Below are 16,322 nucleotides of genomic sequence, written 5' to 3' on the forward strand. Positions count from 1 at the left end.
TGTTCTTTCTAATTTTGGCACAACGCCAGCAATTTTAGGGGGCAGGGGGTAAGTCAGTTACATCCACCTAAGTGTGCAGCTGGTACTTATTTTAATAACCCAGAAAGGATGACAAGCAAAGTTTGATCTTGGTGGCATTTGTACAACATAGTGGAAGGAGAATAATTCATTTGCAAGGTTAAAAATTGTTTCCCTTTGATGAGTTGGGTGATAGGTTTCAGTGCAAATATTATCGATAAAAAATGGAATTATTAAATTACACAGAAAGTAGATTGTAAGAGTAGAGGAGCATAATAATATGCCACAGTGACTTAAATCAAGTCGCTCTAGGGTGCTGTGTGAATTTGTGTAGTCTGTAAGTTTTCTTGTTACTCTGAGTTTTGCCCAGTCTAATGCTTATAAACCACCTGTTAAGCTTTTAGCATAAATCATATGCATACTAGCTAGAACTGATGAACTCAATACTATAAGTAATAAAGCTGAATACGTAATACATTATAGGAAACCATTAAGTAACATTAATAATATAATTTTAAAAAAAAACTTTGTATAGTAACAAAGCCACAAGTGTGTACATCTGCTATACCAAGTGGCCATGGAAAATGCTAAAAGAACTTGATTTAATAAATTCACATTTGTTATAAAACTGCTTTCAAAATTCTAACAATAATAATGTTTTCTTTATTAAAGGATCAAGCAGATTCTGGTTCCGATGGTGAGAGTAATGACAATGATTCAAGTGATTCTGAAGTTAGCCAGCCTGTAATTCCTCAACCACCTCCTACTCCTTCTCCACGGAGAGGCCGGAAAAGTGCTGCAGACCACAAGGACCACAAAGAGGTATTGTCAGTGTGGAGTTTACAGTTCTTCAGCATGTCATTGAAACCCATAGGATGTCAGTTTAAGATATCTAAGTTGGGTTGATGAACTAAATAACCATATTTCCTTGCCTTATTACAAAAAAAATGCTATTTGTGTATATATGAATGAAAAACTATTCTCATAATTTTTAACGAAAATTTTTATTCTGTGTCAGTGCCAAAAATGCTAGTTAAATGTTAATGATACTTAAAAAAGATATTTTTATCACCTACGTATTTACTAAATAACAAAATGGTTTACAAACTGAAACCTCAGTGATTACAAAATTCAGTATCAATCTTAAATTTACTCTCTACTTTTTCCCTTAAGCACTTTGGACATAATCCATTGGCAACTTTTCCCCACTGTTCTTGACTTTGGGCTGTCTTTCCTCTCCCAAGTCTTGTTGGTTTTGAATTCTCATCAATACTTTTGTAACTTAGCTTCTTTTTATAGGAAGGGTTGTTGACCCTATACAAGCCCATTTTTACCTCTGTGAAGAAGAGGTCTATATTAGCCTGGCCTCTATCCTTTGACCTGTCCAGCATGAGAGGACCTATCAAGAGTTTGCCCTTTGCTGGTATAGTTCACAGGGTTGTTGAAACACACAAAACCATCACTACAACAAGGAGTGAATTTTGTGGTGGCTGCACATTTATAATCAGCCAATAATTTTTTTATCTTGTTAATGAACTTGTTTAATATTTTCACATAGGTTTAACATAACTCTTTTAAAAATAAACACATTCGCTTTTTTCTAAATGAATGCTATAAAGCTATCTTTTTTCTCCAAAAAGCATACAAACCAAAAGAAAGACTGCCGCTTTTGCCATAAGGGCCCCATGAAAGGGCGAAATAGAAAGGACGAGCTTGTCAGCTGTTCTGAATGTGGGTCAACTGGTAAGTTCCAAAAATATTCCTTATGTTATGCATGATTTTGGATGCTATAATCATGTCATTTAACAATTTTCTAGTTTTCAAGTATTGAAAAAAGAAAGACTCCAACTACATACCTGCGTGAATTTATGAACAATAATCTAAATATTATGGCTATTATCATTATTTTTGCATTTCCTACTGTTGTGTGTTTCACACTAGTATCCAGAAATTTTAACACCTTCAACAGACTTTTGTAGTAGTGAAGAAGCTATATATATATATATATATATATAATTTATTTAAAGGGAACAATACATGTATTTAAGCGCTACTAATAGTTTCATATGTTGAGAAATATTCATATTTGTCAGGCGCAAACCACATACCATAATGGATTAAAAAATTTTTTTAGTTCATTTTGACATGTGGTTTGCGCCTGAAAAATATGTTTGAGTATTTCTCAACATATGAAACTATCAGCGCTTAAATACATGTATTGTGACCTTTAATCTTTATTTCTCACCAGGTAGAGTACTTTTTTGTTGAATTTTCTATCACAGAACAGTACATTATATATATATATATATATATATATATATATATGGAAGAGCAGCAGTCGCCCATGGATACCAATAATTAAGATTCAGTTCAATTAGGTACTTAAATTGAGGCACCAAGTTAGTCCAGTAAGGTCCACACAGCTTGAAGTTAGGTGAATAAAAAGCAAATAAGTAACAAGGGTGTCCAGGTATCAGTGCATTGCGGCTGTTCCAAGTGCCTAGTTAAAGAAACATTTAAAAGTAAAATAATTATTATAAGCAAGATTGTATATCTCAGACCAAATTGTCCACTAAGCCCTTCCACTTTAAAAACATTGAGTTCTGTTATATAAAAGATTTGGCTGTTCTTTCAAACCATTCAAGAAACTACATAGAGGTTAATTAATCCTGTCCTCATTAGTTTGAAATATATTTTAGAATTTTGAATTAACTTACACTATCTGAACCTGAATTCTTTTTAGGAAAGAATTTGACAAATATGTCATGCCTTTGGTTATTACACTGTAAAATGCAGTAAATAAAGAAATTGTTGTGGTTTATGACAGTCTAATCTTTTGAAATTTATAAGGTGCTTTTGATCAGTAGTTCCCAATCTGGGGGTCTGTGAACTCCCAGTGGTCCACAAAAGTAGTACTGGGAGTCTGTGTACTAAATTCAAAATGCCATACATATTATATAAGGTGAGCCTTGCTTCGAGCTGTCTGGATAATACCAGACTGACTTCGTGCTTCAACTTAAGTGCCTAATTCAACTGATTCTCAATTATATATATATATATATATATATATATCAGTGGTGTGCAGTGACTTCTGAGGTCGGTCATGCAATAAATACTTGGCACACATGACGGAGACGTAAAAATAAACACACACACACATAAATGCACACACCCCTTTTTTTTTTTAACAGAAACCAACATTTTCGGCTATGGAGATTCCAATTCTGAAAAAAAAGAATTGGTGAAAATCACAACTTCAAAATTTCAATTTTCAGCCAAATCTCACAGGAATTTATTGGGTGCAAAAAAATAACTGATAAAATAATGAAAGAAATACATAATCAATCTACTTACCTTTCTACAAAAATTTCTTTCAGAGAAATTTCCCACAGTAAAATTAGGTATATTGTGACAAATTGTAAAAAAGAGTTTGTCTTATTTCTGCCCTTATATTTTTGGTAACTTTCAAGTTTCTTTTTATGGAAAAAAAAACCCACTTTCACTTGTAAAAAAAAGAAACAAAACAAAAAGTCAAACCCATTCAACCATCTAGCCTTTCACGTTAGCAACATCAGTTATAAAGAATTGTTGACAAAGAAGAACTGATAGAAAAGGAGGGGAAGGCAAAACGTGTGTTTTTCTGAAAGCATGCCTTCCATAGTTATTTTATCAAGATAAAAGGAATCTTACAGGCATTGAAATGATAGGAAGGGGGGTGGGGTGCAAAAGATTTCCTCTGCGTTTTCCCTTAAGCAAAATAGAAACACAGCAAGGTATCAATCCGGATGGGTTTCCTTTGAAACAAAGTAACTATTTTAGCCCAGTTTCCAATGGTTTGGACAACTTTTCAATCTGGTTATAAATCCATTACGTTCTTAAATTGATTTTTGAGTTACATAAAAATCAACAAACATGCAATGCATGACTAGCATGTCTCGACTGCATGCCACATATACATACACATATGTATATATATGTATGTATATATATATATATATTTAAATGTAAGTGTATTTTTTCAGTGTGTGCGCAAATAACATCATCGTCAAGGAAAAAATAAATAAATAGTTACCAGGGTAGCAGAAATTCACATAATTGCCAAGGATATTACAGCCTACTTATAAAGGTAGAAATTCCAAGGTGAACTGAAATGTTTTTGTATAACATGGATAAATTAAGAAATGGAGTCAAACGCAGGTGTTATTCAAATCATTTATACTTCCAACATATGTTTCAAAGAAAGCATTGAGATTATTCCGGAGGGAATAAAAATGATGTAAAACAATGCAATCATCTCATCAGGGAAACATATGTTGGAAGTATGAAGGATTTGAATAACACCTGCGTTTGACTCCACTTCTTAATTTATCCATATATATATATAGGAGAGTATTGTAGTTTGCTTGCAGCATTGTGTATTGTTTGTAAAGAATAGAAAGTTTTGAATGGTACAACAATGCACTATAATACAGACAATGGGCTTATATACCAGTTGTAATTTAGTCATCCATAGTCTGACGAAAGAAAAGTCATTAGAAAACTGATTGTAGCAGTGACTCCATCTAAGAATATCTGAAGAAGGAATTTTTATTCCAAAATATCATATCAGACTATGGATGACTAAATTGCAACAGGTATATATAATACATTGTCTGTATTATAGTGCATTATTGTACCATTAAAAACTTTTTATTTTTTACATATATATATATCATCATCATCATCATCATCATCATTTAGCGTCCGTTTTCCATGCTAGCATGGGTTGGACGGTTCTACTGGGGTCTGTGAAGCCAGAAGGCTTCATCAGGCCCAGTCAAATCTGGCAGTGTTTCTACGGCTGGATGCCCTTCCTAACGCCAACCACTCCGTGAGTGTAGTGGGGCTTTAACGTGCCACCCGCACTGGTGCCAGACAGAGCTGGCAAACGGCCACGAACGGATGGTGGTTTTTATGTGCCACCGGCACGAGGGCCAGGCGAGGCTGGCAACGGACACGAAACGGGGCGGTGCTGGCAACGGTCGCGAAACGGAAAGTTCTCTTACATGCCACCGGCACTGGTAACACATCTGCAATTTCCATTGATCGATTTCCATTGATCGATTTCCATGATCGATTTCGATTTGATCCTCACTTGCCTCAATGGGTCTTCACAAGCAGAGTTTCGACATGCCACCGGCACTGGTAGGACATCCGCAATTTCCATTGATCGATTTCGATTCTGATCCTCACTTGCCTCAACACGTCTTCACAAGTAGAGTTTTGTGTCCCAAGAAGGGAAGGTATGCATACGTAGGCTGGCTCCATCCCATGTAGAAGGCCACGGGTTGTGGACTCACTTGTCCTGCCGGGTCTTCTCGCGCACAGCACACTTCCAGAGGTCTCGGTCTCTAGTCATTTCATCAGTGAGACCTAAAGTTCGAAGGTCGTGCTTCACCACCTCGTCCCAGGTTTTCCTGGGTCTGCCTCTTCCACGGGTTCCCTCAACCGCTAGGGTGTGGCACTTTTTCACACAACTATCTTCATCCATTCTCGCCACATGACCATACCAGCGCAAACGTCTCTCTTGCACACCACAACTGATGCTTCTTAGGTCCAGCTTTTCTCTCAAGGTACTTACACTCTGCCGAGTGTGAGTACCGGCATTACACATCCATCGGAGCATACTGGCTTCATTTCTAGCGAGCTTACGCATATCCTCAGCAGTCACGGCCCATGTTTCACTGCCATGTAGCATGGCTGTTCGTACACACGCATCATACAGTCTGCCTTTCACTCTGTGCGAGAGGCCTTTTGTCACCAGCAGAGGTAAGAGCTCTCTGAACTTTGCCCAAGCTATTCTTACTCTAGCAGTTACACTTTCAGCACACCCACCCCCGCTGCTGACTTGGTCACCTAGGTAACGGAAACTATCAACTATTTCTAGTTTTTCTCCCTGGAAAGTGACGGAAGTTGGTCTCAGAGCATTTTCAGTGTTTATTGTTCCTGAGCATCTGCCACATACAAAAACCATCTTCCTAGTTAGCCTTCCTTTGACATTGCTGCATCTCTTATGTGTCCATAGCTTACACTTGGTGCATCTTATAGAGTTTCTACCTACACCTTTTCTACAGATCGAGCAGGGCCATCTACCTGAAGGTGTTTGTGATTTGTCTACCTTCCTACTGATTACGACTTTGGTTTTAGCTAGATTGACTCTGAGGCCCTTCGATTCTAATCCTTGTTTCCACACCTGAAACTTCTCCTCCAGTTCTGATAGCGACTCAGCAATTAGAGCAAGGTCATCAGCATAGAGGAGCTCCCAAGGGCATCCTGTCTTGAATTCCTCCGTTATTGCCTGGAGGACTATGATAAATAGGAGGGGGCTGAGTACTGAGCTTGGTGGACCCCTACCTCTACCCGGAATTCTTCACTGTACTCATTTCCAACCCTCACCCTACTAGCGGCGTCCCTATACATGGCCCGCACAGCTCTCACTAACCATTCATCTATCCCTAGTTTTCTCATTGCCCACCAGATAAGGGATCGGGGGACCCTGTCGAAGGCTTTCTCCATGTCAACAAAAGCCAGGTACAGGGGCTTATCTTTGGCTAGGTATTTCTCCTGCAGCTGCCTTACCAGGAATATAGCATCAGTAGTACTTTTCCCTGGCACAAACCCAAACTGCATCTCATCTAAACTAACTCTCTCTCTAATTAGTTGGGCTATGACCCTCTCCGTAACCTTCATCATCTGGTCCAACAGCTTGATACCTCTGTAGTTATTTGTATCTAGGGCATCACCTTTACCTTTGTAGCAGTTGACTATTATACTGCTACACCAGTCATTGGGTATGACCCCTTTGTGTATCACCTGATTAACTATATGGGTGACTAGGCTATAGCCGACACTACCAGACATTTTGAGCATCTCTGCAGTGATTCCTGATGGGCCTGGGGCTTTCCCTGTCTTCATGCTTCTAATTGCCTTAGCTACCACAGAACTATCAACTCGGATAGCTGGTCCCTCTGTTGGGTCAACATTCGGCAGACTCTCTTTATCCCATTCATTTTCTTCATTCAGCAACCTTTCATAGTGGCATCTCCAAACCTCTCTCTTCGCATCCTCATTTAGCGCAAGTGAACCATCTTCCATGCGAACACACTTCTCTCCTACCACATCACGATTCTCTCTCAAACACTGTCTTGCAACACAAAACACCTCCAGTCTTTGGTCCTCACGGCGCAGAACATTGGCAAATTTTTTCTTATCTGCTTCCCCTCTGGCTAAATAAACCTGTCTCCTAGCTTCTCTTTTGGCAGTCTGATACAATTCCCTGCTACCCCCATTTTTCCAGACCTTCCAAGCCTGTCTCTTTTCTCTAATAGCCCTGTCTACAATATTGTTCCACCACCACGTTATTCTAGGTCGAGAGGGGACTTTGCACCAGCCACAGATCTGGTCAGTGGCTCTCAGCAGGTTGTCCCTTAGAAACGTCCAGCTGTCTTCTACCCCCTGTGATGCTCTATCCCCTTCTACTTCGTCAGAGGCTTCAAGTAATATGTCCCTAAATCTCTGTCCATTTGCAGGATCTTTAAGCTTCCAGATCCTTCTTCTCCATATTTGTCGTCTTCTGGTTGTCCTCCTAGTCCTGATATATATACACACACACACGCGCACATAAGGATAAGCATATTAAAAGGGGTCTGTGGGAAAACTCATTTAAATTAAAGGGTTGGGAGCCGTTGCTTTAGATAATTGTTCAAATCAAGATTGTAAAGTTTTTAAAGGTTTTCTGTAATTGTCAACTTAACTCATTCTCATTATTAATGACTGCAAACAATACTTCCCCTCCCCCTCTACTTTTTAATATTTCAAAGGATTAATCAAATGGCAATTAGTCCTTCTGATATCCATAAGGTCGTCTGCAGCAATGAATATTTAAGTGTGGTGGTTTTAGAAATACCTGCTTAACAACTTTACTGTTTTGTTTGTCACATCATCAGCCCCACCTGCAGTAATATTGATTTCAAAATTTGGCACAAGGCCAGCAATTTAGGTGGAAAGGGATAAGTCGATTACGTTGCTCAACTGGTACTTATTCTATCAACCCCAAAACGATGAAGGGCAAAGTTGACCTTGGCGGAATTTGAACTCAGAACGTAAAGACAGACGAAACACCACTAAGCATTTTGCCTGCTGTGCTAATGCTTCTTCCGGCTCACAGTCTTCCACTGGCAGTAATATTGGAACATATTCTGTCGACAATTAGTTGTGATTTCACTCACCAATGCATTTAACATGGTCACCTGTCTCGTTGCATTATTATTGTTTGTTTCATACTTCTGTGAAATAGATCATCATCATCATCATCATCATCATTTTAATGACCAGTTTTTTGTGCTGGCATGGGTTGAGTGGTTTGACTAGAGCTGGTATGGCCAAGGGTCACACCAGACTCCATTGCCTGTTTTGGCCTGGTTAATACAGCTAGATGCCCTTCCTAATGCCAGAACTTTACAGAGTGTACCGGGTACTTTTTACATGGCACCAGCCCTAGTGATTTTTTCCTTGGCACCATCACTAGTGCTTTTTGAGTGTTAGAGCATGGTATGTGGGTGGGGGGAGAAGGACGACAGGGCGGAGGCTCTCGTGGTTTAAATATTTTTGTGAAATATATATATACAGGTGCAGGAGTGGCTGTGTGTTAAGAAGCTTGTTTTGTAGTTGCATGGTTCCAGGTTCAGTCCCACTGCATGGCCCCTTGGGCAAGTGTTTTCTGCTATAGCATCAGGCCAACCAAATCCTTGTGAGTGGATTTGGTTGATGGAAACTGAAAGAAGCCCATCATATGTGTGTATGTATTTGTGTCTGTTTTTGTGTGTGTGTGTGTCCCCGTTGCTTGACACCAATGTTGGTGTGTTAACGTCCCCGTAACTTAGTGGTTCGCCAAAAGTGCCCAATAGAATATGTACGAGGCTTACAAAGAATAAGTCCTGGGGTCAATTTGTTTGACTAAAGGTGGTGCTCCAGCATGGTCACAGTCGGATGGCTAAAACAAGTAAAGAAAATTATAAATTGTTGTGGTTTGGGGACTGGCAAGCCAAGAGGCCGCACCAGGCTCCAGTCTGATCTGGCAGTGTTTCTGCAGCTGGATGCCCTTCCTAACGCCAACAAACATAAACAGTATTTTTTTGCATGAATTTTAGAGGAAGAAGAGATCATATCTTTATATAGACACTCAAAAGATTTAGTAACAACGATTTGCTACAGCATGGCTAGATGATCTATTAATTGTAGGTAGTTATATGAGGGTGTGGAGTTTGGTTCCCAGAAGAATGTGCTCATTTCAGGGGTTTTTTTATTATCTGTTTGAATTTGTGCATGCAACAAATTCCCAGCTTATAACACTATTGTGTAAACGCATTTGCACAGATATACTCAAAACCGAAGCTTCAAAAGTTTGCTTCCTTTCGTTATAACAGGTGTTGTTAACACCAATATAACCATTTTAAAATGGTTCTTATTTTGCAAATTAACTCAAGTGGTTGTAGGGTGGAGGGAAGTTTGTGTCATACATTATCTTTTTAGCTGAATGCTTATTTTAAGGTGTGTGTATGTGTGCCCCACACGCTTAACAAAATGCAGAATGCTTACATATTGTGTGTTTAGCTATTTCAACCAATTAACAAAGTCACAAATATTGAATGTATTGATAGTAATTTTAGATTTTTTAATCCTTTATTTGACAGTTATTTCATGATAATGGCGCCAGTAATTTTTTGCTTTTGTGAGGCATGAATTTGTTGTTTTTCATAGTAGTTTTGTTAACCAGTTTGAACCGACCAACTTAGAAATAGATACCTGTTATTATCAGGTGGTGAGTAGGCAGAATTGTTAGCACATTGAACAAAATACTCAGCAGCATTTCTTCTGGCGCTTTCTGTTCTGAGTTCAATTCTCACCAACATTAACTTTACCTTTTGTTCTTTTGGGGTCAAAATAAAGTACCAGTCACGTACTGGGGTCAGTGTAATTGACCCCCCCCTCCACAAAATTTCTGGTCTTGTGCCAAAATTTGAAGTAATCAGGAGTGGCTGTGTGGTAAGTAGCTTGCTTACCAACCACTTGGTTCCAGGCTCAGTCCCACTGCGTGGCACCTTGGGCATGTGTCTTCTACTATAGCCTCGGGCTGACCAAAGCCTTGTGAGTGGATTTGGTAGATAGAAACTGAAAGAAGCCCTTCGTATATATATATATGTATGTATATGGTTGTGTGTCTGTGTTTGTCCCCCCCAACATCGCTTAACAGCCAATGCTGGTGTGTTTACGTCCCTGTAACTTAGCGGTTCGGCAAGAGAGACCACTAGAATAAGTCCTGGGGTCAATTTGCTCAACTAAAGGCAGTGCTTCAGCATGGCCACAGTCAAATGACTGAAACAAATAAAAGAATAATCATATATGTATATAGAGAGATAGATAGGTAAGTCAATGGAGAAGGTGCATTTCCCATGACTTTTTCCAGGGCTTCCAAGACTAAAGGGAAGGAAAGAAGGAATTTTGCCTCATACTAAGGAGCCAGCCCAAATGCTTGAGTGAGTGGACTCCAGTAAACTCCACATGACAAATTTGGTTCACCACCAAAAACTATGAAATGTCTTTCTTACAAGCTCCTGTATAGCTTCCATCCACCAAGTTTCACTCACAAGGCTTTATTAGTCAACTTAAGTGTATGATAGAAGTGACTTGCCCAAATGGGCCATACTGTTCTTTAGTTTGTTTTAGACTTTATGGCTAAGACCATACTGGAGAACAGGCCTCCAGTGGAATCAGATCCAAAACCGTATACTTGCAGAATAGATTCTTAGGCTGGCTGGCACTCATATCCTCAGGAGCTGTCATGAAGTAACTCAAAAATTCTACAAATTTTAATATTTGCCTGACTATTTTGATATTTGGGGTGTAAAATAGTTGTACAGATAGTACCCTTTCTGCTACAAATTACAAAACAGTGACAATGGTCTGAAGGAAATGAGGCCCAGCTTAACCATTGTGCCATGTCATTGAGTGAGTTTCATGCCACAAATTTTTGGCTGAATGAAAGAACTTTAAAGAACTGAAACCTGGCTATTCTAATATTGCTTTAGTTACAAACTAGATTGGTACTTTACATGCTACTGTGTATGATATTGACATTAAAAGATACTTCCTGCTGTAGAACTTTCATACCAAGTACACTTATTTTTGATATTAAATTTTCAACCCTTTAGCATTCAGATTACTCTACCAAATGTCGAGTAATCAGAATGCTAATTTATTCACATAGTTTTTAATTAATCATATGCATTATCTCATAGCTTCAAGATTACCATGATGAGGTTGTTTAATTTTATAGAATGACGTTGTAGGTTATGTGCAAGAGGCCAGATCTGGGTGATTTTGATATAAAATACCTAGAATATTTGGGCCAGACATGGCCAGTTCAACTGTTAAAGGGTTAAGCCTATTCAACAGCACAAAGAATGCGGTCAAAATAATTCCAAGTACACCTACATATGGTTCAGATTTCTATAGAATGGAAGTTGAATATTTAAAAACACCATTTCTCAGTTTAAAATTCATCCAAAGAGAAAAGCGAGCAAAATAATATTTTATTTTATCTTCACTAAAGATGAAAATCCAATACCGTATTGGTTGTCTTGTTATGGCTTGTTGTTGGAAAGCAAATTATGATGAAAGCTGTTTTTATTTTTGAAAATATTTCAAAGATTTTTTTTTTTTAGATATTTTTATATTTATTCATGTTATTTTTTTCTTTCAGTGAATATTAGGTCTAAATATAATGAGAAAAAAAAACGTTTCTCTTCAGATGATTAATCTGTCTCTCTTACCATAAAACAGGACTCAAGCCACAAAAAAAAAAAAAAGGAAATTGTTAATAAAGATTTGTTAAAATCTCAAGTCTTTGTTGTTTTATAAAGTATAATCTCACATTGAATATATTGAATGTTGAATAATTTATTGCTTAAATTTATTTTTTAATCTTTGTATTTTGGAGGGGCAGGAAGATTCGTTTTCTAATCATTTTTATTTCATTTATTCCATTATCAAAAGATGTCATTAAAAAACTTCATTGATTATATGCTTTATTTTTAAATTAATATCACAAATTAAATTAAATATTCCATTACTCTAATTTTTATTCAAACATTTTCACTGGTTTATCACTTTTTTTTAATAGTCTCTCTCTCTCTCTTTTCTTTATCACTTTTTTCCATTGATATTAGTATCTTTCATTATTCATTTTTACTAATTAAACTTTGGCTATGAATTTACAGAGTTCTAAAATCACCATTCAGAATTAGATGATGTGCATTGATTAGCCATTATTGCTCATCATCAGAAACACAAACACACTCCCACAAACTTACACTCTCAGAGCAGATTTTCATTTGAATAGTGTCTTTCTCCTGGTGTCCCATAGCTATTAGTTGTATTCACCTGTACCTAATCTCCATATTATTATAGTATATCTTCAGTTTAGTTTTCTCTCTTATATAAATCATTTCCACGTACTTTGCCTGGCTCCACTGATTTAGTGTATGTGGACATGTTATCATGCTTAAAACGAAAATATTTCACAGTTATATTTGTAACCAGTATAATCATCATTTATTTATTATTAGAGTTCAGAAATTATCTGAAAGACTTTCAAAATGAAGATTGGCTGTTGGACACCACCAGCTTCATAATTGTAGCATTACAAATTTGGTGTTTAGTTTCAAAATTGGTCATTACTTTAAAATGAGGAGTGAATTTCTGTTGGCCATGTCTATCCATTTAAAGGAAACCAGTTTGGTAATATTTCAGAGTTTAGAACATTTCATTGTATTACACAGCATAATGTTCTTCCTAGATTATCTCTCTCAATAGGTATTGGCAAACTAATTCATTTTAATGTCTCTGAGACAGTGTTTCCTTCCAATTCTAATTGCAACTTTGGGCACTGACAAATACAGGCATAGAACTACACACACACACACACACACACATGCTCACCCACATGCATATATCAAATACCATAGCAAGGTTTTTATGTTCCCAGCTATTATCTGTATACATTCTGTTTCTTTTTGCTTGTAGATTTCATATTGTTCAGCTAAGATAAATTATCAATAGCAGCAAAACACTTTCTATAGGTTAACCTTTTTAAGAGCACCAACTATCAAGAGCCTTTCTTAATATTTCTGCCTGCATGCAAACCCATTGAAAGCAATTATGCTCTACCATAATTTTTCATTGGAAACTTTTAAAAGCAAACATGATAAATTTTAATGTTTATTTGGTTTTGTTTTAGGGCTAGGCCTGCTTTTAAGAAATATTTAAATGTTGTTATTTGTTATAGTATTGAATCAAGTTTTGATAATTGCATAAGATAACACAGAACAAAGAGATGGTTTTTGTACATTGGAGGATATTTTGTAGTAGATATTAGAATGTCTGCTTTATTCTTAAATATATAGATTGAAAACACATGAATACAGCTACAAGCATTTATCAAACATACATACATTAAGTATGTGTGTTTGTTAATGTTTACATTATTGAGCTGCTTTGAACACAAAATTAGAATTTTGTTCCCTTTGTGATGCTTTTTCACATCAGTAGATAGATTTTACATTATCTGTGTATACTTCTAGTTGGCAATTTGAATTCACTTTAAAAAGTGCGGTGAGTTTGACACTTGTGAGTGGAAAATACTTCAAAATATTGATACATGTCATTCTCATTCACTTCTGGAGCAGTTTTGTTTTGCCTAGCTTTGAAATATACTGTGCCTTTTAACACTAGATATCTTTAAGGGGGCCTCCCTTAGATGAAATATCACAGCTGTAAATATTTACGAAACATGCATTAAGTATGCAATATTGGTAATGTTTATGTTACTGAGCTGCTTCTTACATTATTGAGCTGCTTTGAACACAAAATTAGAATTTTGTTCCCTTTGTGATGCTTTTTCACATCAGTAGATAGATTTTACATTATCTGTGTATACTTCTAGTTGGCAATTTGAATTCACTTTAAAAAGTGCGGTGAGTTTGACACTTGTGAGTGGAAAATACTTCAAAATATTGATACATGTCATTCTCATTCACTTCTGGAGCAGTTTTGTTTTGCCTAGCTTTGAAATATACTGTGCCTTTTAACACTAGATATCTTTAAGGGGGCCTCCCTTAGATGAAATATCACAGCTGTAAATATTTACGAAACATGCATTAAGTATGCAATATTGGTAATGTTTATGTTACTGAGCTGCTTCTGTCACAAAATTTGAAAATATACTCACGTACTTGAGTATCATATTGAGAATTGGCTTTAACTCAAAGACCCTCTAACACTATATTCAGTTGTGCAAGATATCTAGCACTCTCCATAGATCAGGGCTGGTGATAGTGTTAAATTTTCCTGCAGCTAGTTGACTTCTGCAAATTCACTGGCTGGGGTCTTCCACTGAGAATAAGCTCTATTCTCTTCGTAGTAATTCCTAACCACAGCCCTATGGCTTCAGATGCTGAAACAGTCTTATTAACCAGTAGCAACAGGAATCAGGGTAAATCCAATTGTTAATCTATATTTAAGAAATAGTTGCTGATAATGAGGTGGTTTCAACTGGAAATAGCTATGTAGGAGGTATGAAGTGATCAACTAAGTCTATGTATTGTGATGGCTGTTATTCTTTAAATTCTCCTAAGTTTCCACCAAAGTTTACTTGAATTGTAATAAGATGGAAGCAAAAAGTCTTTTTATTTCATATATATTTTTTTTTTCTCTCATGTTTCCTTCAAAGATTTATCTATTAGTAATAAAAGAAAAAAGAAAAGAAACTGTCATTTATATGTTGATTTATCAAAGATTTGGAAGAAATAAAACAAGTTGATGTCAGATTAAATTTCATCAAAGGTTGTCTAAACATATTATCTAAAATCTAAATGAAAATTATATGTTAAACTGTTCCTCCTGTTTTCTGTAAACTTTTTAGAAATCGGTGTATATACTAAAACTGATGGCATCTCCAAATTAACAAATGTAAGGATGACGTGAATATTGTATATATTTGGTAACTTTTGTTTTTATATTGCCTACTGCATTAGTCTAAATCTGCTTTTAGTGTGGGTAATTTATTTTATTTAGCCACCTGTTACTCGCATATAACTACGGTACTAACTCAGATTTTGTAACCTCTGCATATCTTATTGCATGGCAGATTTTAATTTCTCTTGCACTTTCCTCTAGGCAAGATGGCTGAAATGCTAATAGACTTTTGCTAACTACTATCTCCTGCTGGCATCTTTGAAACCTCTCTCGTGTATCACTATAATTTGCTTGTAAATATCTGTCCATTCAATTTTGTTGATTTGAGTTTTGTGCATGTTTTATTGCCCTCTGCAGGTCACCCCGCTTGCTTGGATTTGACCAAAGCAATGGTGTCTATTATCAAGAATTATCCCTGGCAGTGCATGGAGTGCAAGACATGTGTTCAATGTATGGATCCTTATGATGAGGTAGGTGTTCTATTGTATGCCCTGGCTTCACAGGGTAGATCCTCTACTATCAGATAGTTCTCCCACTATGCACTATATGGTCAGCACCCAGCATTTGTACATTGCAATTATTCCTTAGTCCTTTGTTGGCTTTAAACGTAGAAAGCTGAAACCTTGGTCAGTCTAACGTCACTGTTTAAGAGGCTTCGTTGCTTTGTGAGTCTCCTCTAGTTCTCATCCAGTTAGTTCCACTGTCTTTGAAATGTGTTCAAACAGAAACCTAGTCCCACTCAAGCTTGTATCATTTGATATTGTAGTTCTTCCACTTGTCAACAATGGTGTGGAATTCCTTCTCATTCTCAAATCATATTTTTGTGGCTTCGAGTCTTTCGCTGGCTTCTATAGAGATTCACTTATGCTAATTGTATATCGTTAAAGCAGTTAAACTTTTGTATAATAATGTTGAGGTTTCCTTCTCTAGTTTGGTGAAGTATCTCAATATGATCAGCACCTACCTTGATCTCTCAATTTTTTTTAATTAATATTTTTAAAAATTTTATCTTATTTTTGTAACTTTTCGAAATTGTTATCTGAAGGTTGTTTTTATACTAATTTAGTCAGGTCTTTATTTCACAGGAAACTAAGAAATGTATTTTATTTCATTTTATGATAAATGAAACATTTCTTTTTTAAGACAGTATCGTACTGATCTGCTCCCATTGTTGTGCAATCTTGATTGACTAACTGCACTACTCTTTTGATGTATTCACATACTTGCACATG

At 36.7% G+C, this 16,322-nt stretch overlaps 1 protein-coding gene across 11 annotated transcripts in view; it reads left to right on the forward strand.

The window, feature by feature from the left end:
• Positions 1–16,322, forward strand: part of LOC115217352 (pneumococcal serine-rich repeat protein) — a 54,931-nt gene that overhangs the window by 26,707 nt on the left and 11,902 nt on the right. For 3 of the 11 annotated variants that reach the window (XM_036507326.1, XM_036507327.1, XM_036507328.1), the window contains 3 exons: positions 691–840; positions 1,638–1,761; positions 15,448–15,560. In XM_036507326.1, the coding sequence (XP_036363219.1) occupies positions 691–840; positions 1,638–1,761; positions 15,448–15,560 (387 nt within the window). Of the gene's footprint in view, positions 1–690; positions 841–1,637; positions 1,762–15,037; positions 15,116–15,447; positions 15,562–16,322 lie in introns of those variants that run through there. The other 8 variants (XR_005001227.1, XM_036507330.1, XM_036507331.1 and 5 more) reach the window with 8 other exon arrangements.

The sequence above is a fragment of the Octopus sinensis genome, linkage group LG11 (genome assembly GCF_006345805.1).
Source record: "Octopus sinensis linkage group LG11, ASM634580v1, whole genome shotgun sequence".
Taxonomy (NCBI): Eukaryota; Metazoa; Mollusca; class Cephalopoda; order Octopoda; family Octopodidae; genus Octopus; species Octopus sinensis.